This window comes from Hermetia illucens, chromosome 4 (genome assembly GCF_905115235.1).
Source record: "Hermetia illucens chromosome 4, iHerIll2.2.curated.20191125, whole genome shotgun sequence".
Taxonomy (NCBI): domain Eukaryota; kingdom Metazoa; phylum Arthropoda; class Insecta; order Diptera; family Stratiomyidae; genus Hermetia; species Hermetia illucens.
The window spans coordinates 15,867,890-15,894,402 of record NC_051852.1 but is presented as its reverse complement, the minus strand read 5'-3'; the positions used below and the strand labels follow the sequence as shown (position 1 = coordinate 15,894,402).

General features: G+C 45.2%; 2 protein-coding genes across 2 annotated transcripts; one reads left to right on the top strand and one right to left on the bottom strand.

The window, feature by feature from the left end:
• Positions 1–8,235: 8,235 nt before the first annotated feature.
• LOC119656291 (vegetative cell wall protein gp1-like) lies at positions 8,236–13,800 on the bottom strand. The gene is made up of 3 exons (XM_038062727.1): positions 13,637–13,800; positions 8,462–8,938; positions 8,236–8,391 (listed from the first exon to the last, which is right to left on the bottom strand). Exons 1-3 carry the CDS (start codon positions 13,646–13,648, stop codon positions 8,236–8,238), a joined length of 645 nt encoding a protein of 214 aa, XP_037918655.1. The 5' UTR covers positions 13,649–13,800.
• Positions 13,801–24,573: 10,773 nt separating this feature from the next.
• Positions 24,574–26,415, top strand: LOC119655949. Its single transcript, XM_038062153.1, has 3 exons — positions 24,574–24,606; positions 24,822–25,052; positions 25,244–26,415. Exons 2-3 carry the CDS (start codon positions 25,041–25,043, stop codon positions 26,333–26,335), a joined length of 1,104 nt encoding a protein of 367 aa, XP_037918081.1. The 5' UTR covers positions 24,574–24,606; positions 24,822–25,040; the 3' UTR covers positions 26,336–26,415.
• The last annotated feature ends 98 nt before the right edge of the window (positions 26,416–26,513 follow it).

The window sequence follows — 26,513 nt, the reverse complement described above, 5'->3', positions numbered from 1 at the left end:
GTCACTGGAACTCAGGTCCGGGCACAGGAAAGCGTGCAGACTCTTCCTCGCAAGAATACATGCTCTAGGTCTATCCTGATCAGCGTCTCCTGTGCTGTGGAATAAATTAAAATATTTGCTTTGGAGCCCTTTGATGGTTCGGTCGCTTCCGACCCAGGGCTCCTGTATTAATGCAATGTCGATGTTTTCCTCTAAGAGGAAGACGAGCAGATTAGCCGAGGCGCACTTCGAGTGCTGCAGATTTATCTGCGTTACCCTCAGCATGATCTGCTTGCGTGGGGGGTTTGTCAGCCCCCGTCGAACCGTCGATCGCCATCTCCTCCAACAGCTCGTTGGCGGCGTCGATTGGGTCAAAGTCGTCGTCCGGTTTCGCAGAACGGAACACTTTTACTTTGGCATTCCTGACTCCGAACCACACTTTATAATCAGCCTCTTTCAGTGCCTCCAGGCACTCCTCGTTTATGCGGAGTAGTACGGACTGGCTGTTTATCTGAAGTTCCTCCTCCTTTATAACAACCCCGTCGTCCATGGGAATCCCGGGGTTATGAAGGCGCAGGAAATGGACGAGCTTGTCCTTCTCCATGCGGACCTTCGGCAACCAGATGCGAGCGACCGTAAGGGATAATCTTGAGCTTAACGCCCTCCTAGGCGTCGCTGATCTTAGCGACACACGAGCCTAGAAAGTCCTTAGAGAACTGGTCCATGCAAGTTATTACGTGGAACCCACGGACCACCTGAGATGAATCAAAGTGGGGAGTGAGTCCCGGGTGCTTGCCTCCGGTCTCCACGAGATGTTCATAGACCATGCCCGACAGCCTAGCCTCCACACTGGTCCACACCTCCAGCGTTAGTTTGTCGCTAGCAGATCCGCCAACGCCACACGTAAGTGACACCTGGCCACGTCGCTGAAGGGCTTCGCAGTACGTGGCCCGCCGGCTGACGGTTGCTGTACAATTTCTTCCGTATGTTGCTTGGCGTCTGCGCTCTTGCCCACTCTGCTCCGCTTCTTATCTTGTTCGACCTCGTCTTGAGATCGGTTGCGTTTTAGAGCGATGGGCTTCGCCTTCTGCTCGTCAGCCCGGCGTTTGCTGTTGTATTCATCAACAATCGCCTGGTATTTAGCGAGGCCTTTTTCATCCCGCTCGTCGACAGTACCGGCCTCCTTATTCTTGGCAATCTTGCCGAGAATCTGCATGGCCTTCTGGTACTGGCTCTTGAGCAGGACACCCGTGGACCTTCGCTTCTTAGCCGGTTTCCGGCGACCGACATTCTTGTCGGTTTTCGCTTTCGAGAGATCCCCCGACGCTGAGGGCTTCGGGTCAGGAGTACTATGTCTGGTACTCGCTACACCCAGCTTGACGGCAGTGGGTTCTAGGCTGGAAGCCACTAGTCCGTCTGGCGCCTCGCTCCGGGAGGTCCTTGCGGTTGGTTTCAGCACAACGGTGCTACGGCTGGCACCGAGTGTACTGCTCTCGACGGCCACTATCTCCTGGCTGGAGGCTAGCAGCTCGTCCTCCGATGATGCGCCTGGCATCATCTCCTCCTCTTCTATCGTCGTTTTAGTTTTTTTGTTAATTGAATCCATGTCTTGGTCCCACGAGTAGTCCGGGAAGAATGTCCACCCTGGCTGGCCCGGACACCAGGGTAAGGGTCTTATTTGAAACTGAAGGTGCCAAGGTATTCAGAGTTCGCATACTAAAGACCAAGCTCCCCATTGGCCACGCAGCCCTCGGCGTATGCTGTTCCACCTTGGCTTGGGGTCCTATTAGCACCTTCTCCGGTGCAGGGAGGACGATCCCCGGGCTGTTGCTTCAGTCCATCCCCCCGCCAGATCTACTTGCCCCTAACACATGACCAGCAGATAAGCAGATCCTCGTCAGTTGAATGGGCCGACTCCCAGCCCGGCCCTACACACTCTTGGCCCGCCCGAAGACGGTTTCCAGCGGCCACCACGCGGAGGTCGTCTGAGTACTTGCCGAATTATGCAATTTTAACCTGAAGCATAATCAGACCAGGCCGCCATCCACCGGTAACTGCGAAAAAAATCACATATTCAACGAGCGCAAAACAGACCCTGAATGATACCCAGTATTTAGGATAAAGCCCAGGACCTTCCCTCATAAACCATCTACAAGGAGGGGGTGGAAATGGCAATAATCAGCGAACCTTAGAACAAGAAAATCTACGGTGGAGGCTGTTATGGAGGTTATGAAAGCGGTTCATCGGGTTGAGACAAACAGCCGCCCATCTCGACGAGTAGTGTTCCTCATAATGCTTGATGTCAGAAATGCCTTCAATCCCGTACGATGTACAGATATGCAAGACATATTATAAAACTTATTCCATGTGCTGAGCTATCTGTTGCAGATATTGAGGGATTATCCGAGATATCGCTCCTGCTATATGGGACCCTAGAAGGCCAGAAGAGTATTAAGATCAATGTGGGAGTAGCAAAGGTATCCATTTTTGGACTAGATCTCTGGAACGCTTCTTACGATGTCTGCTAAAGCTTCGACATACAAGTCGCGACTGAGTGGTTACGCTCATTTAGCTTTGTATTGGAAAAAAACCGAAGTAGTCACCTTGACTAAAAAGAGAATCGCCAACCTACTCCCATATTGATGGCGAGGAAGCTATACAATCAAAACCAATGATTAAGTAACTTTTTCGAGCAAATCAAACCAGCAGCGAACAAGGCTACAGCTGGAGTGCCTTAAGTTGGCTAATAGCGAATGTTTAGGACCCTATATATTCCAGGAAATAACTTCCTACGAGTCAAACCTAGCCCGTTTTGCCCTAGGGCGCGGAGATATATGCTGAAGCCCTTCGCATTGAATTGTTTCATAAGTACTTTGCCTAAGTGCAAAGATGGAGAACTTTGCAGGTGACATCTGCATATCGCAATGCCAGTTATTTTTGTCCTGACGAATCCGAAATCCGGAAAATCTATCATTCCTTGGATGGCTTGATTTTCACGTTGCAGCACGTACCGCTTCTGCGAGTATACTTCTGATGAGCTTTTCGAGCACTTTCCTGACAGCGCAAGGTATCCTTCCCTCTTGCTTAAACAGCGAGAACCTCGCCATCTTCACATACAGCAAGGAAAAATGGTCTAATTCAGGCAAGCATTGAACGTCCCGAGGAGTAGACCTGGCCGATGATAGATACTTCTACCGAAATACTACAGCACCTGGCATCTTCTTACTTTTCACAATGAGAACTGCCTCTTCAAGCTCTTTCTTTCGATGCCTATTCCGCTGTTATCATCACCTTGTACGGGATGCTTAGGGAATAATACCCGTAAAATGCAGTCCAAATGGTCGGTTTTCGGGGTGGCAAGTTTATAACCCAATTCCCACTGTCTCCCATTTACCTCGTCGAATAGGTCCTGCCAGCTTTGTTGTCATTCTGCAGGGTTTCCTTTTAACTGGTTTATGTTCCGCCATCATAGTGCACGCTTTCACCATAGAAGGCTTATCACAGCTGGGTATCCTCCGGAGCATGGAAGCCTCACAGGCCGTGCTTATCGAATTCAATGACATTACAACAATGTCAGTAGGAACGCCACCATCCCCGAAGTACCCTTTACGCACTGCGAGAGCGCCAGGCTTATGCAAGCCGACAGATAGCGTCAACCACTTCGAACGTGATGTATTGGTGGCGTGGATCCGGTATTTAAAAGTACGAGCCCAATCTTGTCGCAATTTCCTGGATCTTTTCCCTATGGAGTCGTCCATTATTCAACATTGAAGTCGTCCTCCAATCAGAATCCGCCCCTCCGTGCCCAAAATGGCACCCGCCAGAGCATCAAACCTGCGTCATTTCATTCGATGCTACATAAACGATAAAAATATATTAACTCTAAACACCGAATCCAGACATGGTCATTTCGTCGGCCTTCGACAAGAGCCCGAAATTGGGTGCCGGCTGGAACCTAGATGACACTGATACCTGATAACTCAAGTTGCCTTGAAGCTGGGTCGCTGTTCTGGATTTGTTCGCGGATTAGCAATTGCACTCCGGTACATGTTAACCTGTTAATAGCCGAATTTTAGCCTTTTGCAATTCCGCGCTGAAGGCGTGACACCGCCTCAAAACCCACAATGTATGCAATGCTCTCATCAAATATGCCACAATCTCTGCAGAGGATGCATTTTTCCTTATTTTTTACAAGTATTCACTTTGTGACCTACTCGAGCTACATTTTCTCAAGTATTACTGGACAGCTCATCACAGTGAATTTTTTGCCTCAAGAATCTACGGAGGTAATACCTATCCGGGCATTTACATTTGATGGCCTCTTCTATTTAGACCTTTTATATAAGACAGTCAAGATCTCAAATTCCAAGAGAGCACATAGACTATAGACTGATAACTATTATCTTTTTTTCCCAGTAGGCCCATGACCTCTTCATACAACGTACTCTTGTTAGTTGTCTTCGGGCCTAATTTAGCGAGGACTCCACCACCCTTGGTTTTCCGTATGAAAAACACTTCTGCTCCGCTCTCCACGGACTTGACCTTATAACGGATCTCACTGTTTTGCCATCTATCGGTTCAATAAGCAGAGCCAACGATCTAGTCCTTTTTCATTTCCTCGTCCTTTCCGTTGGTAATTCACCATTCGTGGCTTGACTTTGACGGATGATTTTCTGACGGTATGTCGTGTTGCTTCGTATTGTCCTTCTTCTTTTAGCGCTGCTTTCGCTTTTCGGGTGCCCTCCAATAGTATACATGCCCGTCTATGGAAAGAAATTCGATTCAGAAGTTCTTCTACTTCGATCAACCTGTTTTTCATGCCTTTGCTGACATTCTTCTGGGGCATGGACTTCACCACTGCCGCGCATTTCCTGGCGAGCCTCTTCGATTCTATCGAGAACAGTTGACTACGCTCTCACTCCACTTTCGCCTGAATCCACCTGCTCAGTTCTAATGATTTTTTCTGGGCTTTTTTTCTTTGAAAGGAGCACTGCAGGGTACTACAATTCCCGTACCCGCATCGACAACCGCATCGCTTTGCAAGACTTTCTATTTATTTGGACGTCCCGATGTCAAGTCGAGTATTTCAGTCCTTGTCAGCTCTTACGCTGGGCACTACGGTGAGCGACCCGTTTTCGTATTGCGCCTGAATGCAGTTAACTCTTCCTCCTTCCATGCTATTTCATCAATTTTGTCAATTTTATTGGTGTGCTAGGGAGCGGGCTGCAATAGTCAGAAGTTCGTGTATCTTCGGAGACAAAGCGGGGGAGGGGGGCTTAGCTGATCTCAGAACTCACGGACAGATCATTGCTTACTAAAGCTGAAGCTTTCTACTAATACCAGTGCAATGCAAAAAACTCGACTCGAAAGGGCCTCCTGATACACACCACAACTACTATCTTGGAAGAGCTAGGATCACATCGCCCCATCGACACCGGCAAAGATCTGTCAACTGTCGAGGACTCTCTATGTTTCCCGACGTGTGCCGGTCACTTGGGATTCGCTCTTTAACGAGAGGCTTCCCAGCGTCACTCGCCGTATCGTGAGCAACCCGTTAAAGATCAGAGACGCCCCGTGAGGGGAGACTTGGTTTACATTCCTTCGGATAAAGAACCGTGAATATGTTTGGTCTATGAAAGTCTTTGAAGGTGATCTGTTCATAGAAATGTTTTGGTACACCATGATCCCAACGGTACGGCTTCAGCAAAATTAATACAAACAGTGAGGGGCATAACGAAAGCATCCGATGCTGTCGTGCCAAGATGGTGAATGCTTAATAATAAGGACTCAAACTATTGATGAAGTGAAAAAATCAAAAATGAGAATGTTTTGAAGGACTTTGCACGAAAGCAGATCTTTTCTTGTCGATATAGCGATCTCTCCTTTCGCGCGCAAAAAAAGGTCTGCAAAAAGTATAAACAAGCATTGGACATCTTCACCATACCTGCTCCCAATTTGAATACCGTCCCCAATAAAGCCCTTACGATCACTATTTAACCCGGTCTGGTTTATCAGCGTGTTTGAGGCAAGTATGGTAGAAGGATTTTTGTCCACGCGATGAAAAGGCAGACAATTTTGCTACCGAAGCCCAATAAGTAACAAGAAAATCTATATTCACACTTAAACAGGAAAGAAAAGGTGCTAGAAAGGGTCATTTATAACAGACTCTTTAATATCATAGAATGTGGTGATGGCCTATTGGAGTGACAGTTAGTTTTTACCAAGCCGGTTCTATGATCGACAACATAGATGTGGTGTCAAAGCTGACTCGCGGTGCGGTGTCCTCGAACAGATATTGTGCCAATTCGAGAATGAAAGATTGAAACTAAGGTGCTCCTTATGAAAGTAATCACATGATGAGGACTCCTTCAACCACGACAAAGTGTCAACCAGTTATTCATGTTTCAATTCAAATTCTTGCCACAGCGGTTTCAGCAAAGGGTGTCTTCACTCAAAAAAAAACGTTGTGGATCGGGGCGAATGTCAAGAAGTCCTAAAGCATCCTCTTCTCAGGCTACTACCGCCTATGTCGATGGAAGCACTTGATCCCAACCTCTAATCGAATCGACCTTAACCAAAAAATTCTTCCAGGTCCAAAACTACAAACCCATTTCTTCAATATCGTTACTCTAATTTAGAAATCTATTAGCGTTTTCCCCAGTGACACAACCAAGGTGTTTCGGCAGGTTCTGGTGCTGGCAGACAACAAAATACCACTTGAAATCTATCACCTATGGGGTGGGCAGTGCCCTTAATAAGTTATAAGGACACTTCATTAGATGGTCGACGATAATGCCCGAATGATAAAATGAAGTGGGTCATCGGAAATACTTTTTACGTGGAAGAACTATTGTATAGGACCAATTTGAAGGTATCGGAAACTCGGGAAAAATATCTTTGATTAAGCGGATCGGAAGGAAGTCCTGAAGGATACTGTTCAGTTATGACGAGTGGTTGCTTCCATCGATCTACACAAGACGATAAACGATCCCTGCATTTCAATCCCCAGGAAAACTATTTCCAGTGCATTGTAAAAATGGATCGGCAAGCAGCGTTAAAAACTGTAAAATTCGATCAAATCGGATGGTTGCTCCCTATCGTCACAAAATATAAAATTCCAATTCAAAGGCTCTGCCAAGGAGAATACGATTGAGGCAGAAAGATCCCTGACAGTGCCCGAAAACAGATCGCGATTCAGGGAAGGATCAGAATTTAAGTATCTAAATTTGATTGCAGCGAGGGGAAGTGTCACCCCTTCGAAAACTCGCATAAGCCGAAAACGTTGGGTCCATGCGATTGCCAAACTTGAACTAGAGCGGTTCTTATGTGACATGGAGAGGAGCTAGGGAGCACCTCCAGACATAAACAGAAAAAAAGCCTACACCAGAAGTAGCTCTCACATCGATTCGAAATTGGAATGAGCTAGAGTGAAGTTAGTAAAGCGTAGGGTCTTAGTTATCCGCATGTTCATCGCTGGCATCGAGGCACACTTTGTAAAGTGAAAAAGGAACCTACTTGCCAGCTTCACGTTTAAAGGCATGCTTCCGCAGAAACTTATGAACCACAATCTGCGATGTACTGCACATTCCCATTCAAGAGGTGAATTGACAATGATTCTCTTCATTGTTCTGTTACTTCCTACGGAAAGCCTGCCCAAGCAGAAGAAGATTTCACTGGTCCGTAGTACTTTACAAAGTCTTGAAGATCGACCGAGAACACGGGCCGCTGTAAAGACTAAAGATTTATTATTTTCGCAAGGGGGATCAGAGCCAAGCGAAGAGAAACTCTGATTTCGTCGGCAGTATAAGCCATAAGGCCAAAGGTAAGACACTTAGGGTCGCACCTAACAAACATATGGCTTCCCCTCCCACATAATCCTAATTAACGCTGATTTTGAAGTCGTTTAAAAACTGGTGTCCGGTCCTGCATTAATATGTAATGTTTAAGCGATTTTGTCAACCCAGCAGTTCCACTGGCTGTGTTTTGCAGATGACAGGAGGTCAGAAGCGGCCTTTATAGAGCCCATCTGTAGCTACAGACAGGCTGGAATTAGGAAGCATTGCCCAACAGATAGCTACTCAAACGTGTAGCCTATGTACTAATTTTACTAGTGAAGATGAGACGTTAAAACATAGTTACATATTCGGCAAAGACCTTTATATTTATATAAAAAACATATGTGCACATAGGGCACTAAAATATATTTCAAAAATAAATTAACAACTTTCAACAAGAATATCTGATGTGATTTAAATTTCACCAAGGCTTTGACTTTTGCCAAGGAGTTTGATGTCCGGAATCTTTCTCTTCATAGGAATATTCTATTGGATCATGATCCGAATGGTGATCATGATCATGGGATTTATAAACAGTAACAGGCACTGGACGATCGACCGGGACTGGAACTGGAACCTGAAAATAGCGAATTGCACATTAATTAATAAAAACATTGGAGGAATCACATATCAAAGAAACAACATACCCTAACAGGTACTGGAAATGGGCTTGGTACTGGGATCGACAGCGACAATGGCGGCGATAATACAGCTGCTTTCTTTGCAAACAAAGCCTGCAAAATTCCACTGAACCCTGTAGCAGCTGTGGTTGCAGCAGCAGCAGTTGCAGCTGCCGCTGGCGCTGTAGGAGAAGGTGGACAAATCACGATTGGTACAACGGGTGATGGGGGTGGAAGGGGAAAGGGTCCAGGAAAAGGATTTGCAAAAGGATTTGGAAATGGATTTAAAAAAGGATTTGGGAATGGATTAGAAAATGGATTAGCAAAGGGGTCAGGAAATGGAGACGGGAAGGGACTAGGAAATGGATTTCCAAAAGGATTTGCTGGAACTGCAAATGGTCCTACTAATGGGTTTAGGCCTGAATAATCGGGAAGGCTACGTTTGTCTCGTATGGAGAGAACCATTCGAATGTACATGATGAAAATTAGCTGGAGAATCTGCTTCTGAAATAAAAACGGATTTAGGGTTATATGAACTCATTGATGTTATCACGCCATAATTTCTTGAGAAAGTTTAGGAGACAATATTTATTTTAGAAAAATGAAATATCTACAAAATCACTCAATCGAGATCAGGAAAAATCGTCCATATCTTCTAGATAACTTCTCGGTCTCCCGGGGATTGCAATGTGGCTCGCTAGCAGTCGATTTCTCATTTATGGAGACCATTAAGGTGTGATAATAACCACACCCTGTACGAACCGACCTTCCTATTAACAAAACGCCACAGATCTAAATTGAGGAGCCGAAAACCTCCTCCCCCACTTCAAAATGTTACGTGAAAAACAATAACACCAACAAACAAGCGAGACCCAAACTCCCTCCCAAACTGGTGCCTGGTGAAGGAACACCTTCACATGAGGACAAAGTGATGACAAGAAGGGAGAACTTGGGTAGTCGGGAGGTACGCTCAAAACTGACCTACCGCAAAGACCGCAACTAAGGTCCATGATCATAAGGGAGGGGCTAGCAAAAGTACGTCTCTGGTTACCATATCAAACGTCAGAAAGAAAGCAGACCCAGTGGCCTGACGTGTCTCCGATATCTGAAGGAAGGCTTCGGTACCACAATGATTCCGCCAGGAAAATTCAGAATAGATACCGGCCTTCAATGGAGGAACAGACGAAGAAGGGAACAGCAGAGATCAGCCCACAAGCCCACAAGGGGCGTTCGGGTAGTAGTAGTAGTAGCCTTATGTACTACCGGATGCTCGTTTGACGCAACAAACGGCTACTCGTAGCGCAGTACCACGTCACCTTACAATCTTCGAGCCCCTAAGCAGACGTTGCTTCCTGATCGACACGGGCGTTGAGGTGTCTGTTCTCCAGGCACCCGTCTGAACACCCTTATTCCGCAAAACCTGCATTTAGCGGTAGCAAACTCATCTCCTATCAGCACCTATGACTATAGGCAGGTGGAAGTAAGTCTCGGTATCTGGAGACCATCAAACAATTGTTGGTCCTCTTCGCTTCATATGGTCCCTAAGCCAAACGGCGAATGGAGGCCATGCGGAGATTATAGGCGTCTGAATGCTCAGACAGTTCCAGACCGATATCCCAATCATCCATAATTTCACGCACTCACAAACGAATTGTCGTGTTTTTAAGACTTTGCATCTAGCCAAGGCGTACCACAACAACTATTTGCACACCTTTTGGACTCTTCGAGTTAACTAGAATGACGTGTGCAACGCAGCGCAAACTCTCTGGAGGTTCATCCACATTGTTTAACGAAACTTAAACTTTTGTTTCGTATATATAAATGATGTTTTGGCCGCTTCCACTTCCGAATCTGAGCACTTAGAGTTTTTCGAGTGCATTTTTCAACGTCTCCTTAAGGCCGAACTTGTCTTAAACGTTGAAAAATGTAGATTCCTACAGAAGCAGGTGAAATTTCTCGGCCACTTAGTTACCCCTGACGGTGTTCAACCTGACCCAGACAAGGTTGAAGCGATTTTCTACTACCAACCACGGTGAAGGATCTGCGAAGGCTCTTGGGCATATTAAATTTCTATTGTCGTTTCTTGTCCACAGCCGCTCATCATCAAGCGATTCTGAAGGCCTACTTGTCTGGGCTCAAAACTAAAGACTCCTGCGATTTTGCGTGGTCTGCTAAGGCCGTCCATCCGTTAGAGACAGTCAAACAATAGCTTCTTGAGACAACACTGCTAGCATTTCCTCAGCCAGATACTCCCCTAGCTGTGTTCGTCGATGCCTCAAATACTGCGGTAGGCGCCGCTCTTCACCAACGGGTGTATCAAATCTGGCAACCGTTCTTTTCAAAACAACTCAACCCAGTTCAGCGCAACTACAGCGCCTACGATCGTGAACTACTCGCCGCGTACCTCGCTATAAAATACTTCCGCTTCTCTCTTGAGAGCAGGCAGTTCTCCGTGTTCACGGACCACAAGCCCCTTACATTCACGCTTAAACAAAAGCCCGACAAAGCGTTCCCCCGCCAACTTAGGCACTTGAGTTATATCAGCCAGTTTACTTCTGATATCCAACTTGTGTATGGTAAAGACAATGTTGTTGCAGACGCTTTGTTTCAGATTTCGTAGTCACAGTCCCCGCCTTGATCGATTATACGGAAATCGCCGAGGCACAAAAAGACGACGCGGAGCTTCAGAACTTGAAGGCAAATTCTAAATATAAATTCAAGGAGTTTCCTATTTTCTGCTCAAACTGTTACTTACTATGCGATACCTCAATAAAGGACAACGAACCGGTTAGCCACTGAAAAATATTTCTGGCCGTCCATGAACAAGGACGTAAACTCTTGGGCCACACAGTGCATCCCGTGTTAGAAGTGGAAAATCAACAAGCACTTTCGAAAGGAAGTAGGTGTATTCCCTCGGTCAACCAAGCGCTTTCACACAATCCATCTGGACATCATCGGCCCTTTGCGAGATTGGCACGGATTCAAGTATTGCCTCACAATCATCGACAGGTTTACGCTTGGCTGGAAGAGCTGAAATGTTTAAATGAAAGACCCAAAAAAAAAAATTAGCAGAGCAAATACTTACTCGTGAAGGGCAGGTAATCATCGAGGTTTGTTCATCAACATACGCTTTCGACTAGACCTGATATTGGTAGACCGCGCGACAGACGACATTACATAATGACTCAAGACTATAGTCCCTAGATTACCAGGCTGGAAAGAGCGGTACTGCAAACATATGTCGGGTATGATATACCAGTGGGATCCATGGTGATAGTCTATCTTTCCAAAGTCTTAACGATAGAGACAAAGAAGCTTTAACACCTAATAATCGCCCAAGATGTGTGTCATACAGGGGTGTGAAGAAAATTTAGAAAATTTAAAGCGGAAGACAAATGCTACTTCCCACGAGCAGGGTGAATAGCTGATCGTCGGAGGTAATCAGAAACCACATCATCTCCGAGCACAAAGAGAAACCGAAGAAAAATATTTTAGAGGATACATCATTGGACATTGGACATTGGACGATCTAGACCTGGATATCCTAAGGCTCAAGGAGGATATCAAGTCACAACAAAGTGTCGTGTTATAGGGAGAGGACTCTGATCTTAGGAGAGATTTTCAAACAATGATGGCAGCGATGGCCAGTACTCAAATACCTCAGGTAAATCTCTACCATGCCAAAGTTGCACCTGCTGTAATTCTATATGCTCAAGAACTCTAACAGAACACGAAAGAAGCATGCATGTACTTTAGAACTCCTCTTGTGAAAAACCAAGAACTTGAATCATTCTCTGTCAGCGTTTCTGCCTGGAAGTCTCGTAGCTGCCCAAATTCCATTAGAAGCCTGTCGAACTGGAGGACAGTCGTGCCTTCGGGCTACTTTCCAGGAGGCGATACTCAGATACCACCGGAGCAAGCCATTAGATTGATGAAGTACTGCGATAAGAACGACAATTTTGAAATAAACAGAATACTAAGAAATTTCAGAAGCCCAAATGTTCCTATGTAAGGCACCTAAGCAATGACTTATCTAGAGATAAACAGTAATATTAGGAACGAACTGCAACTTGAGATACTAGTGGGAGACCTTAACAAAGTCATCATTGAGGCATATGAAGCTGCCTGCTTAAAACAGTCACTTCATTAAGGAGCATTCCCTGGTGGAACAGGAAAGTCGAAAAGAGAATAGAAGTCCGAAAACTCTTCAACCAGACGAAACACACTGCAGACCGACAAAAATGCACTTCCAGTGTATCGCAACGCGATCAGAGAAGCAATGCTAAGATCTTCTGATATTCTCTCACATTCAGAAATACAGAATGCCCTAATCCGCAAGGTTGTCCCTACCGCTTAAACGAGTAACTGGCTGCACTGACGCTGCCTCACAGCAGAAAGAAAGAAAGTACTTCGAACCAATGGGTAGGCATCCCAGAATACTTCAGGCGGAAATATATATCATAGATAAGTACGGATACTGTAACCTCCAAAGGCCTGTATAGCCTTCTACGTCTGCAAGAGGTCTTTTGCTGGGGCCGGGACCGGGGATGGTTCTTTGAGTCTACATAGCCGTGGTTCGTCCCATCTTAACGTACGGTTCTATTGTGTTTGAACGAACATAATACGATTCAAAGGATCGTTTGTGCATGTGATACCCGGCAGATGTTCTCAATGTACAAAAGGTCCCTGGAGCTCCACATTTAATTCGCTGAAGCATGCATAGTAACATCATAGACGAAGTACCTCAGGAACTCTAAGCATCCAAATGGATTACGCCACACACAAGCCGAATTTCAAGAGAAGCATTGCTGGCCAGAGCAAATTGGGGGTAGAATATTGATCTACTAACCGACAGCCAGGTGACTGCCAAGGCACTTAAATCCAACTAGATTAACTCTAGAGTGATATGGAAAAGCCTCATTAGCTTCCACAATAAGGTCCGCATATTCGCGAAAAGTTGATCATAGACAGACGGTGACATATGTATCTGGTTTCCTGCTGATTTGATTTTTTTACACGAAATTTGAAAGGAAAGCAGATCATAGATTGGAGATCAAGATCAGAACCTTCTACGACCACATACCATAGCATTCAAAAACCAATCAAAGAACCTTCGATTAAATTTCACTACAAAACGATTCACTCACTCATGGATCTATCAATGAAGAAAATGTTTTCACTTTCGATAAATCTAACTCTTACCATGGATCTCATAATGAATATTCGTGATTTATCCAATAGATAATTATCCACAACGTATCTAAACAAAAATATTATTCACAGTAGTTTGCGTGCAATTCTTTCTTTTGTCAGATAACCAACAGTTAAACAATTAACTTGACTGATGTCCACTTCGTTGATGAGCAATTATTTTATGAAACTGACAATGACTAGGTTGATAGGAGTGTAATTTATAGACATGCAACCCACCATCCCTTCCTTCAAAAAATCCTGAATTAACTAGAAATTTTGCAAGTCTAGACATAAAGCTCGATGACTAAATGGTACTCGATGGTTTCTTTGAAGTCATGCCGACGAATGGAGCTCTCTTCAGCAGAAGACCGGTATCATATTTTATTAGAGAAAAGAAAAAATTATCAACAATTGTTTGCTTCCTAATGAGTCTGCTATTATCAGCGTTTTGATAGTCATTGATGTGGTGAAAAAGCATTGTGGCTCCCATATCACAACTGACTCGAGATGAGTCTGAGAAGAAGCACTTCCAGTCCAGAAGAACAAGTAAAAGTTGATGGAAGGTCATTCTCAGAGACGGCACTTTTTCATTGAACAGAAAGGGAAGTTGTTTCGCAATTAATAGGAGAGTGGATAATGAAAAATCTCGACAGGTGTACTGAATAGCTTGCAAAAACGCCGTTGATATCTCAATTAAGAAGAACCTATCCTTCTTTTTTTTGTATTAGTTTACTCACCCCTTACTCACTCGTAGGATAGCAGAACCAGAGCAGAAATCTACGGAATTCCCACACTCATTCCCCCTAAAAGCCACACTCTTCTCCGCAAGTCTGCTATTCCTAAACATCTACTCTCATTTTAGCAGCTTCTTCTATATATGAATAAGTATATTTTTCACGCTAGTTTAGCATCCAATGTTAATTCGTTGCACCAACAAATTATTCATGACTTGACCACCACTTCAATTTCAATTTGTTGCCTCACGGTAGCTATCAACGTTTCGTCAGAGTTCGTCCCCCCTAACGACCCGGTCTGATTATACTTCAAGTTAAGGCTGCATAATTCGACAAGTCCTCTCACGACTTCCTAGCTTCGATGACCCCTGGAAACCGTATTGGGTTAGATCAAGTGTGCGTTTGGCCGTAACGGGTAGTTATGAATAAGCAGATCTGAGGGGAAAATGAGTAGAAGCAGCAATCCATGGATCATGCTCCCTGCACTGGAAAAGGTGCTAACAGGACCCCACGCCAAGATGGAACAGCATACGCCGAGGCTTGCCTGGCCAATAGGGAAGTTGGCTTGTAGTCCTTAGACTCTGAATACCTTCATCACTGTCGATTTCAAGTAGGATCTTTACGCTGGTGCCCGGCCTAACCAGGGTAGACACTTTTCCCGGATAACTCGTGGAATCAAACCATAGACTCCAAAAACAAAAAGGCAAAATGGACTGTAAAGGAAAAATATATGGTAGTAGCAGACTCATCATGGGAGGACCAGCTACTGACGTTTAGCTAGTGGCCGGCGAAGGCAATAAGGTCTGTGCCTGCCGTAGCAGCATGGGGCTGAAACCAAAAACAGGAATCTCCGGGGCCTTCCAGTTTGGAAGCCACTGCGATCGAACTGGGGGTAGCGATCATTACCATAGTACTCCAAACTCGAAACTCGGGAATCGACAAGAATGTCGGCCACCGCAAACTGGCACTGGTGTTCTGCTCACGAGCCAGTATCAGAAGCCCATGCATCTTGTGAGCAAGAATACGAAGATAAGGAGGCTGATACTGTCAACAATGTGAGAATGAAAAGGACCTCGCCAAATACCAGACGATTGTCGAAGAATGCAACAACAAACGTGTGGCAGCAGAAGGTAAACCCCAGGGCCTTCAATGCAATCGATTTCAAAATGAAGTCAAAGAAAAGCGGAGCAGAGTTTGCAACGACCCGGTCGCCTAATAACCTCTACAAACAGATAAGCAGTAACAGCCGGCCTACGAGGCACGAACTTCGAAACCCTTCAGTCACATGGCTAGTAGTCTCTTATGTGTGGAGCTGGCGGATGGTAATTCCGCTGGCAATAAATGAACGCCGGAGGTGTGAACCGGTATGGAGGCTGCGTTGTCGGAGGTTGTCATCGAACATCTCTTGGACGTCAAAGAAGAACGGGGTGGATTTATTCGCTTCTTCGATTTCTCTCCCCTATGGTTTTCATACCGAAAACGGGCAGGCACGGCTATAAGTGCACGAAGGACAGCCAATCAGTCTCACGTCTTTCGCATCCAGGGCATGCATTTAAAAACGATAATGGCGAGAACACCCTTCTCCACATCCCAGCACCCTATCTTAAAGGCAAATATACAGAAAACGTTCCTAATTACGGCAAGCATTATTCTCTAGCTGCCTTTCTGAATATAGAGCGAGCACTCAACAACACCATCACAGAAGCCTTGACAAGTATTGGATTGGAGGGGTATCTTACGCATTAGCTAATATCCATGCTAAGAACTAGAATAATCCAGTGTGACCTGGGAGGAAGCCGCTTGACTAGAGTGGTGAGGAAAGATAAGCCTCAGGGTACGCCATCTCTCCGGTGGTTAATAGTAATGAACGAAATTCTACGCATATTGGGTGGAGTGGAGTAAAGATGGTGTCGTACTCGTATACCAGCGACTTGATGATATTGATGTCAAGGATCTTTCCCTCGTTATCAGTGAAATCATGGATGCAGTATTGGAAAAGGTGTGCCTGTGGATTGGAAAAAGCGGGCTCGACATAAATCCAACAAAAAGGGGTCTGATACTATTCACTACGAAGGCAAAGGTACCCTAATTTCACCTTGCACGGCTAAATGAATAAAGATTAATTCTTTCCTTCAATATATCTGGGAATTCAGGATCCTAAGTTAAAGTGGAGACTAAACAATGAACAAATGGTTAGGAAGGCCTGTATAACATTCTATACCTGGAAGAGGACTTTTGCTAGGAAATGAGATCTCCGGCCGGGCATGATTCTTTGGATGTACATTGCCGTGGTTTGTCCCATCTTAAGGTATGGTTCTATTATGAAGAACGAACAAAGTTTAATACGAATCAAAGGACCCCGTGTGCAGATGCTAAGGAGTCTCTGCAGTCCTGCCCGGCAGATGTTCTCAATGTACTCCTACTCCTTCTCCCCTTAGACTTCTACATTACACACGCTACAACATTCAAGAATGTCAGACAACGCGAATCCGAATGTACCGCTTTAGTAACATCCCATACGAAGTATCTCAAGAACTCTGGATATCCATACGGACTACGCCACAAACACCGAACTTCACGAGAAACTTTGCTGTGGACTTTCCAACCAGAGCAGAGTGAAAGCCCGGCGACGTATTGCAAGACTATGACACAGTATTCTTCACCGACAGATCAAAGATGGTTTGTGGAGTCGGTGCACGTGTTGTGGAGCGCGGTACGCCCGCCGCCACTCGTAGCAGTCAATAAAACCTTCAACCCCATCCATTCGCTTCCACGATTGTGCAGTCAGCAAGATTGATGTCTCTTCGGAATGTGCCGACGTCTTCTGAAGAACCCCAATGCTCATCGATATTCTAATGCAGATTCCCAGATGGATCATACATGCAGTTGATGTTGAACTTAGGGGGACGCAGCTCTCCAACCCTGTGAGAATTGGGGGACGCAACACCCAAGCGAACGCAAGCGAACGTAAGCAACTGTCAGATGGTGATTCCTTTCGAGGCCTGGTTTTGCTCCGACGTCCACCAATTCCAGACCCCCACAAGCTGTCTTGTGTCCTGACCTACACCATCACTCCATCTCAGGCAGGGTCTGCTACTTCTTCTTTTCCTATTACAGACATTGTCCTTATAAATTTTAGGGGCTGGATCATCTTCATCATCCCATACGAATTTGATGACCTGCCCACCGCAACCTCGCAGATTTCATCGTCGTAGCTGTTAACCAGTTGTGATTTTCGACCCTAGATAGGAGAAATTTTTAACGGGGTCAAAGTTGTAGTCTCCTATCTTTACTGTTTTCGTTTGACCAGTGCGATTTGATCTTGTTCGTTCTCTGGGTTTTGGCGCCGACGTTGCTACCTTCGTATTGCCTTCATTAATATGCAGCCTGCTCGATCTGATTGAAGGTAGACTGTACATCTCGGATTGTTCTTCCCGTAATGTCAATATCGTCGGGGTAGGTCGATAGAGTCGATGAAAGGATGCTGCCACTGACGGCCATATTCCAGCAGTTTTCGATGGCTTGGTGCAGAGAGATCTGATCTGTTGCTGATTTGTCTAGAGTGAAGGCTCTTTGGTATGGATCAATGATGTGCTGGGGGTATGGGACTATCCCAGGTTTTGTGCTCCTTCGTGGGTACCAATCCACGTTTCACCCTGGGACCTATACTACTCTTTGATCTGGTAATCAGTGGTTAGCGTTTACCCTTGATTCATGCCATGGCTGCCTTGTATATCTTCCCATAGGTCGCAGCGCGCTTCCTTGCATAACCTCTTGAAGTGACTTTTACTTCTAAAGATGCCTGCCTACAGTTCTCTCCTGGTCTTTTTATATCGGCAGTGCAACTCTTCAGACTCGGGTCGGTTCCTGTTATGTTGACTGTGTCTCCTGATTTTAAGGCAAGCTTTGAAAAGTTCTACAATTTCGGCATTCCACCAGAAGTTGGGAATTGGTTTCTTGCTTACAGTAAGACGTGGCATGGAAACGTCACGTGCTTTCTACATCCTTTCGAGAACTTGCATTATTTTCCTTCTGCTTTTCCCATCGGCATCGACTCCTGCAGAGGTATTTCCGCGAACATTTGTTTGTCAAGCTTCTTGGATGTCCAACCTTCTACGGCAGTTTTCGTGATATGTTTTCCTCCAGTCCTACACATATATTGTCTGCCATTGGAGATCCTTGGATAATGTGTCGCTAACAAACGTAAGGTATATCGCGGACCCCATATCCCGTAACCGAAAAGTATTGACGCCGCATGTATTTGCCAGAACAAACGTTCAGACGTAATGATAATTCCAGCGATATGCAGCCTCTTGTATTTATCCCACAACCCCCAATCTTCGGCCCAAACGTTAAAGGCTATTATTATTGGGTTGTGGCGCCTTGCTTCGGAAACTAATTCTTCCACCATAATTACGAATTCATGTAGTGTGAAGTTTGGCGCAACGTAGCAACTGACTATGTGAATGCCGCCTAACCTAGCTCGTGTGAATCCGTCTTTTGGGCTATTACTAGTGTTTTCGATTCCTCGGTTTCCATAGGTCCAGATTGGCGCTTCTATCTGGTATAACACCAAGGTGGAGATCTTTGCAATATTCACATATGATAACGTCAATTTTATTTTCCAGCACGGTTTGGGGCAGGAAATTCAGCTGTCTATCTGTTAAATGCACTTTTCTCAAAAACGGTTATACTGAATGGCCCCAAAATTGGTGGGGAGGTGGGAACTGTGAACGCCCAAGCATGGAGTGTGTTACATCGTTCGATGTGGAACCTAAGGGAGGTTTCATGCTTGCTAAAGGGGGTGTAAATTTTTCTTTCACCAAATATAGTCATGCGGGGTATCAAATGACATTAATAATTTCCAATGCTGACCTCAGTTTTGAGAATTAATTTAAAAAGGAGGACCCCGAGAATTGGAAAATGCTCGTTTCTTTCACAGACCCTACCAAATCGAAAAATCTGAAAAAAATCACGAAGCTGCCACTGTACGGTTGGTAAGTGGCGAAATGCCATCCATACCGATATCTGTTCAAATCTTCTTTTTCTTCAGCCTTTGTCCCGTTCACAAGCGAGGTCGGCTCGTCGTGATCGGTTTCGCCATTTGGCTCTATCGAATGCCTGGTCTGGGTGCAATCTCGAGGCGTTTAAAACCCCATCCAGCGCATCAAGCCACCGTTGTTTAGGCCTGCCTTTTGGTCGTTTACCATCGACTTCAATGTTCAGATCAATCTTGGTAAGTGAATTCTCGTTAGCACGAATTGCGTGACCATAACATCGAAGACGCCTCTCTCGCAAGTTTTCCACAATCGGTGCAACCCCATAACGATCGCGGATATCCTCATTTCGGATGTGATCAAAACGTGTGACGCCACTAGTCCAACGTAACATATTCGTCTCCATTACCGCAAGACGCCGTTCATTGTCTTTTATAGTTGGCCAACACTCAGAACCATAGAGAGCGACAGGACTGACAACATTGCGGTAAATTTTCAATTTAACACGTTCTTTGTTACGTCGATCACAAAGAACACCAGTTGTGGAACGCCACTCCATCCAGGTTGCGTTAATGCGTGAAGCAATTTCATAACTCAGTTCTCCATTGGCTGATAGCGTTGACCCGAGGTTTTTGAATCGCTCAGTTCTGGGCAGATCACTGCCGCTGACAGTGATTGTGCCTGTTTCATGGGGATCGGTCGTTCAAATAAAGATGGTAATTGTATATTACTATAATTTTTAATAATTAACCGTAGGACTACTACCCTTCATTTCAGTTCTGTCAGAAACCGGCTTCCAGTTGAAAAAAATATGCCTTGCTGTAGCCGTCAGAAACAATGTCGCACGGACTCGCGTCTGCTACCACTTGACTTTCCAAAGTACAAAAGCACATAACCACTAGTGTGGCAAGATGCAAAGGAGTATTTTCCAGAGTCACACCATCTTACTTCACTTAGGGCCAGAATGTCCAGCTTATATCGTTTGAGTTCCCACTCGAGTTGGAGAAAGCGAGCATTCTGAAACCAATCATAGTCCATTTTCGATAGCGAAAGGTCTTGGGCGTAAGATCAGTCCCTATACTTTGAATGCACTCTTAAACCCCAACTCCCGCAATAAGCACCAGAGTGCAACCGCTCACGGGCTGCTGGCGCAGTTGGCTGCGGAGGCCAAAGTTGATTTAGTACTCATCAGTGAGCAGTACCAAAATAAGAGCCCAATTTCATGGAACCCTGAAATTACAGGTACCATGGCCATCTGGGTTCGGGACGGCACGCTCCTTAGGGTTCTTACCCATGTCCGAGGGGACGACTTTTTCTGGATTCGGTATTTAGGGATAACGTTTTTTAGTGTCTATCTTACGCCGAATGAGACGATGTCGGACTTTCGATGCAGGATTGATGCTTTGGAGAACGCATCTTAGGCACAGGTGAGCGGATCCTGGTCGGGGGTGACTTCAATGCTAGGGCACTTGAATGGGATATGTTTCACACAGACTCCAGATGGAAACGAATTCTAGAAATGGCGGCGAAAATAGGACTGTTAGTTCTAAACACCGGATCCACTCCAACGTTCTGGCGCCCGGGCTGTGAGGGAAGCATTCTAGACGTAACCTTCGCGTCGGAATCACTGGGGTCGCTGGTGGACAGGTGGTGAATTCGGGAAGACTTCTCGGCAAGTGACCATCAACACATTGCCTTCGAAGTGGTGGACACAAACTCTCCGTGTGCGCCACCCGGTGCTCTTCTGTGCATGAAACATCGCGAAAGTGAACACCGGGAGGTTATCGCAACTCTTCGAAAAGATGGGGCGCATTGGAGGGTACTCCTGTGGGCGGTGGCGTTGCAGCCAACACTGCCGTAAATTCAGTTGTGAACCTGATAACGACGGCCTGTGAAGCATCCATGCCCAGGAGGGCATCGAGACGTGACAAATCTTCTATGTATTTGTGGACAGTGGAAATCGCAGAGCTCCGGAAGGGGTGTCACGGGTTCCGACGCTTAACACAACATCTAAGCGACCGGGAGGAGGCATGTATCATTGTGACGGAGTACAAATCAGCCAAAAGGAGACTCCGCAACGCAATAAACAGGAGAAAAACTCGCTACTGGAAGGATCTAGTCGACGAGGTGAATGGGGACCCGTAGGGACTCGGAACCCTGTTCACTTAAGGCCAAGCAGATGGATCGTATTGTAAGGGCACTATTCCCTGCGCACCCCGTTTGGGATGATGACGTCGGCGCGGAGAGAGTTTTCCCTATAAAAGTGTTGGAACAAGCAGTCCCCTTTATGAAAATCAAGAAGGCGCCAGTACTCGACGGTATTCCAGCAGAGGTATACAAACTGGTATTCCAACACTGCCCAGACCTACTGCTCGGCGCATTCGACGCTTGCCTGAAACAGGGCACTTTCCCTGCTCGTTGAAAAGTGGCGAAGCTTGCGCTGATCCACAAAGGGAAAGGCGACCCCGAGTTGCCGTCTTCATACGGTCCACTATGTATGCTTGATATTGCTGGAAAAGTGCTCGAAAAGGTCATCGGAAATAGACTCGCTGAAGCGATACGCACTGCCAGAGATTTATCTCCACGGCACTTTGGTTTTAGAGCAGGAAGATCCACAGTTGATGCCGTCATGCAAGGCATGGATGCCATTCGACGAGCGGAGGCACATTGACGCCGAACTCGACGGGTGGTTTGACGGGTTGACGTCAGAAACGCCTTTAATTCCGTAAGATAGAAAGACATTCTAGGCACACTAGACAGTACTTTCCACGTGCTGAACTATCTCTTACGGATATTGAGACTATCTGAAGAGCCCCTCCCTGCTTTATGAAACACTAGAGGGCCAGAGAAGGGTGGAGATCACGTCAGGGATAGCACAGGTATCCATCCTAGGGCCAGACCTCTGGAACGCTACCTATGATAGTCTACTTACGACATGCTAGAAGAGTCGCGCCTGGTCGGTTATGCAGATGATGGCGCGGTGCTTGTTGCTGGACGCACTGTCGAACAGGTGCAAAGCAGGCTCGGCATATTGATGCGACGGATAAGCGGATGGATAACTACTCATGGTTTCAACCTTCCACTGGAAAAAACCGAAGTACTCATCCTGCGTTCGACGAGTCAATAATCGTGAGAAAACCATCGGTAAAGTGCCTCGGGCTGACTCTTGACTCAAACATGAGCAAATCAAAGCAACAGCAAAAAAGGTTGCAGCTGGAGTTTCGGCGTTAAGTAAGCTAATGGCAAACATTGGGAGTCCCAAGTCTAGCAGGCGATGTCTCCTGCGTAGTTCAACGCAGTCTGTCCTGCTGTACGGCGCAGAGGTATGGGTTGACGCTCTTGGCAAATATATATATCGTAAACGTCTCGCGCAAATACAAAAACGGAGAGCTTTGTGGGTGGCGTCTGCGAACCGTACTGTCTCTGAACCGGTCGTGATGGTGATCGCGGAAATGATCCCCGTTGCTCTTTTTGCTAAGGAGCGTCAAGCCAAATACAAGCGCAAGGGAGGTTGTTGCTCGTGAAAAACGACAAGCACTCTAGACAAGTGGAAGCTCTCTTGAAACTAGAGGCAGATGGACTGCGCTGCTTATCGGAAACTTAGGTGCGTGGCTGAGTCGGAAGCATAGTAAGACTGACTATTTACTTACCCATTTTTTAAGTGGGCATGGAGATTTTCAGTTCTTACCTCCAGAAGATTGGAAAGGTGCGATCTCCGGATTGTGTATGTTGCAATGGGGTTATAGACGACACCCATCACACTTCTTTTCTTGTGGAAGGTGGGATGGGGTTCGTTAACAGCTCCATTTAAACACAGGGGATCTCTCTCTAGACAATATCTTCGAAAAGATGCTAAGGAGTGCTGATAGGTGGAGCCATGTTGCCCATTACGTTCAGGTGCTTCTCGATGCTAAGAAGATAGAGCTCGACCACTGGAGGAACCGAATGGCAGGGGGTTCCTTGAACTGACAGCTCCCTTTCTCCTCACGCCTCCTGTTGGTGAGGGGAATTCCCTGATTTGAAGGCTCCGCATGGCGGGAGAGTTCGGGGACTAGCCTGAAGTAATGTGATGAACGGTTCCAGGCTAGCTTTCTGACGATGGGAAGGTGTTTAGTTAGTAGTCCGACGACGTACCGAACCAGAAGTCTAACACTGTGTCCGTAAATGCATTCACCTACCCTACCCCAAAAAGCAGGGCAAGCAACGCTTTTCGCTAATGGAATTGTTCGCCAGCTTAAAGGTTACGGCAAGCCAAAGCCAGTTGTCATTGAATACTTCATACAGCTATTATTGGTGGCTCTTGCGATTCTGAATTTCCATAATTTCGCAAATCTCCTTCTATCAAATGAACGCGCCATTATCAATGCTTTTCATGAGCATCTCCTTCCCTCTCATCCTTATTTCAATAAGAACGTAGTACGACTGATACCATGTATGTCCCTATTCACTTGTTCGAAACCTTCATGGTACTTCCTTACAATTTCATTCCCTTTGAAGTTGAGTCCATATCCTCTTGACCAGCAAATTTGGATCACTTACATACATACTTCCTGTTTCGTCTCTCTTGGAAGAGGAGTTACCTCCGTTCTTCCATTCTTGCTTCGCCTCCACTAGTTTCGAGATTGTATTTTGAAGTGCCATCACCTGCATCGCCTACCTCGCTCTTCCTAGGCCACGCAATAATCTTGTCTGAGTCCTGGGCCGGTAGGTCGTCACGGCTCCCTTTGATATTTAGGAAAAATCACACTTCTAGCCACTGTACTCAAACCTGACACTGCCCAAGCAATAACGTCCTTGGATATCGATGATGGGGGCCTACTTACAAACTTCTAGAAAGTAATCGCATTGAATTTTTACTACCTTATGCCGATCAAACCTGATTTCTTTCTTTTTCTATGGTTGAGTTTCCCTTCCCATATACTGAGTATCTTTCCCCCAGCCAAAGTGAAATAGAAATGATCAAGCTCCACGAATGCGAACACATTTTAAGCGTATCTATTTCCATAAATTCGACTCCGATTATGCAGTCATATCTAGGGTTTGGGGAATCATATTAGATGCTATTGAGTCGAATAGAAGGAGAGAACGTGCTTAGCGTAACGAAATTTATTCATTTTCGTTAACTTAATTCATTTTCAGAAATGTTATGCGACATGTGATCTGAACGAAAGGCGACAACATGCGTTCGAGATTAACGCATAAACTGGTTTCCCATAAACAATTTCTCCTAATTAATATCTTCCTTGTTGTAAGTATAACGATTCCACCCTACCCAAGATACATGGGGTATTTTATCTCCATCCATTCATAACACCTGCTCTGAAAATGGTAATCTCTTTTCACATATCATAAGCAATGGAAAAGATAGTTTCAAATATAGATCATAAAATTGCATCTAAATAAACATAAAGTCGCGTGGAAAACCAGTACAAAAGTCGTTCTGATACGTATTTCCAATTACAGATGGAAAGAAGTAACTTGTAACATTCCAGTGGTGGTGACAACAGAAAAAATCATTGCGCAATCCAACGTGCAAAAGTAAAAATTCAAGCAAACCCAAGTTAAGTACTTGCAACTATATCAGTGACAGGAATTAAATTATTTCAGAGCATATAAAGTAAAAAAACTCTAAGCAATTTTCTCAGTTAATTTTTGTAAGCGGTGCTAGTGAAAGGGTTGAAAATGAAATGCTGGGTAAGATCCTGTGAAGAAGAAGTGCAAATAATGTTGTGAGGATGAGTGACTGAAGTTTTCGTGGAAATGATCACGAAAAATTCTGTTTTCGAAGAATAAGTGAATTTAGAAGTTTTCGGCAATTTTCAGAACATAGTGCGTTTGAAGTTAGATTTACAAAATAAAAGTGTTCCCTTTTTCCTTTTAAACAGCTGCTCCCCTTGGCTTTCTGTTTACTCTATCGACCATCGGACTCAGCTGATGATGACGAAAGTTCCACTGGAAATTCGGCAGAATATAGCACGATAGATTTCTCCAGCTTTCTACCCCCAATATATGAAGCTCCAGTATTTCAATACCCAGAGAAACAAGCCCCCCAAATTCAAGCATCGCTTCGAGAAGTATTTCGTCCACCCTCTCTCCATGAACCCATCATATCGGAAAAGCAACAAAAGGCAGGACAGAACGCATCTAAGCAAGATAATATTCCACAATTTCAATTCTTGAAGCAACAGCCGAAACCATTCGAACCAGCAAAATATCAAGAGTCCAAAAAAAATTTCGAAGATTCCCAAAAACGTTTTCAACAAGTTCAACAACAAGAATACCAGCAACGACAACAATTCAAATTCCAGCAGCAGCAACAACCTGAAGTTCTACAAAGAGGAATAGAACAGTACAATTTCAATTTACTACCGCAATACTTGCAGGAACAAATTTACCAAGGACGTTTAGCAACACCTGCTACCATCTACATAGTCTACGTTCCAAGCCCAGCACCAGTCCAAGAATTCACGGATCATATTGCACCAGAACCACCTGCCCGACTGAATCTTCCTCAAATCAAACAAAATGCCAACCCCAAGCCGATGCTTTCCAGTAATTTCAAAGCAGACCCACCAGATCAGATGATGTACTCAAGTGTTAAAAGCGAAGGACAATTCGAATCAAAAGGCCCCATCGCCCAAGGACAAAAACCATATCAACCAAATTACTATTCAAGCTTAATCAACCACGGATCATACCAATCGAAATCTTCGTTCCGTTTTGGTAGAAAAGATTCATTCGACAAGAGACCTGCATCTACTCACATGTATCCTGTTCATCCCAGATCTATTTCAAAAGAAGACTTAAAAGTAATTGTCGAAAATGCCCACAATTATGCTTTATATAGTCAAATCAAAAAGCCAATGCAGCCACCCACCTCAGCGCAATATTTCACAAGGATATATCCTGTTTCCGGTGAACAAGGTCAAAACAAAAACCCGAAATCTTTTCTTTCTAAATATAATTTTATAAAATGAGACTTGAGTCAACTTGTGTCAAGTGATTTCGTCCTAGAAATAAGGAAATTTTCATATTTATTAAAGGACATAGGAAGTAATCTACTGTGTTTTTGTCCTTGACTTTGAAATGATATAAATTTGAAGAAGCGAGAATGCGAATGCTCGTTTTCGAGCTGGGAAAAATGCTTTCTCCGCT

Bases quoted from the DNA above. Each gene is read 5' to 3' on its own strand.
- LOC119656291 (XM_038062727.1), bottom strand. The intron at 8,392-8,461 runs GTATGTTGTTTC...CGCTATTTTCAG, and splicing joins CATTTCCAGTACCTGTTAGG to GTTCCAGTTCCAGTCCCGGT.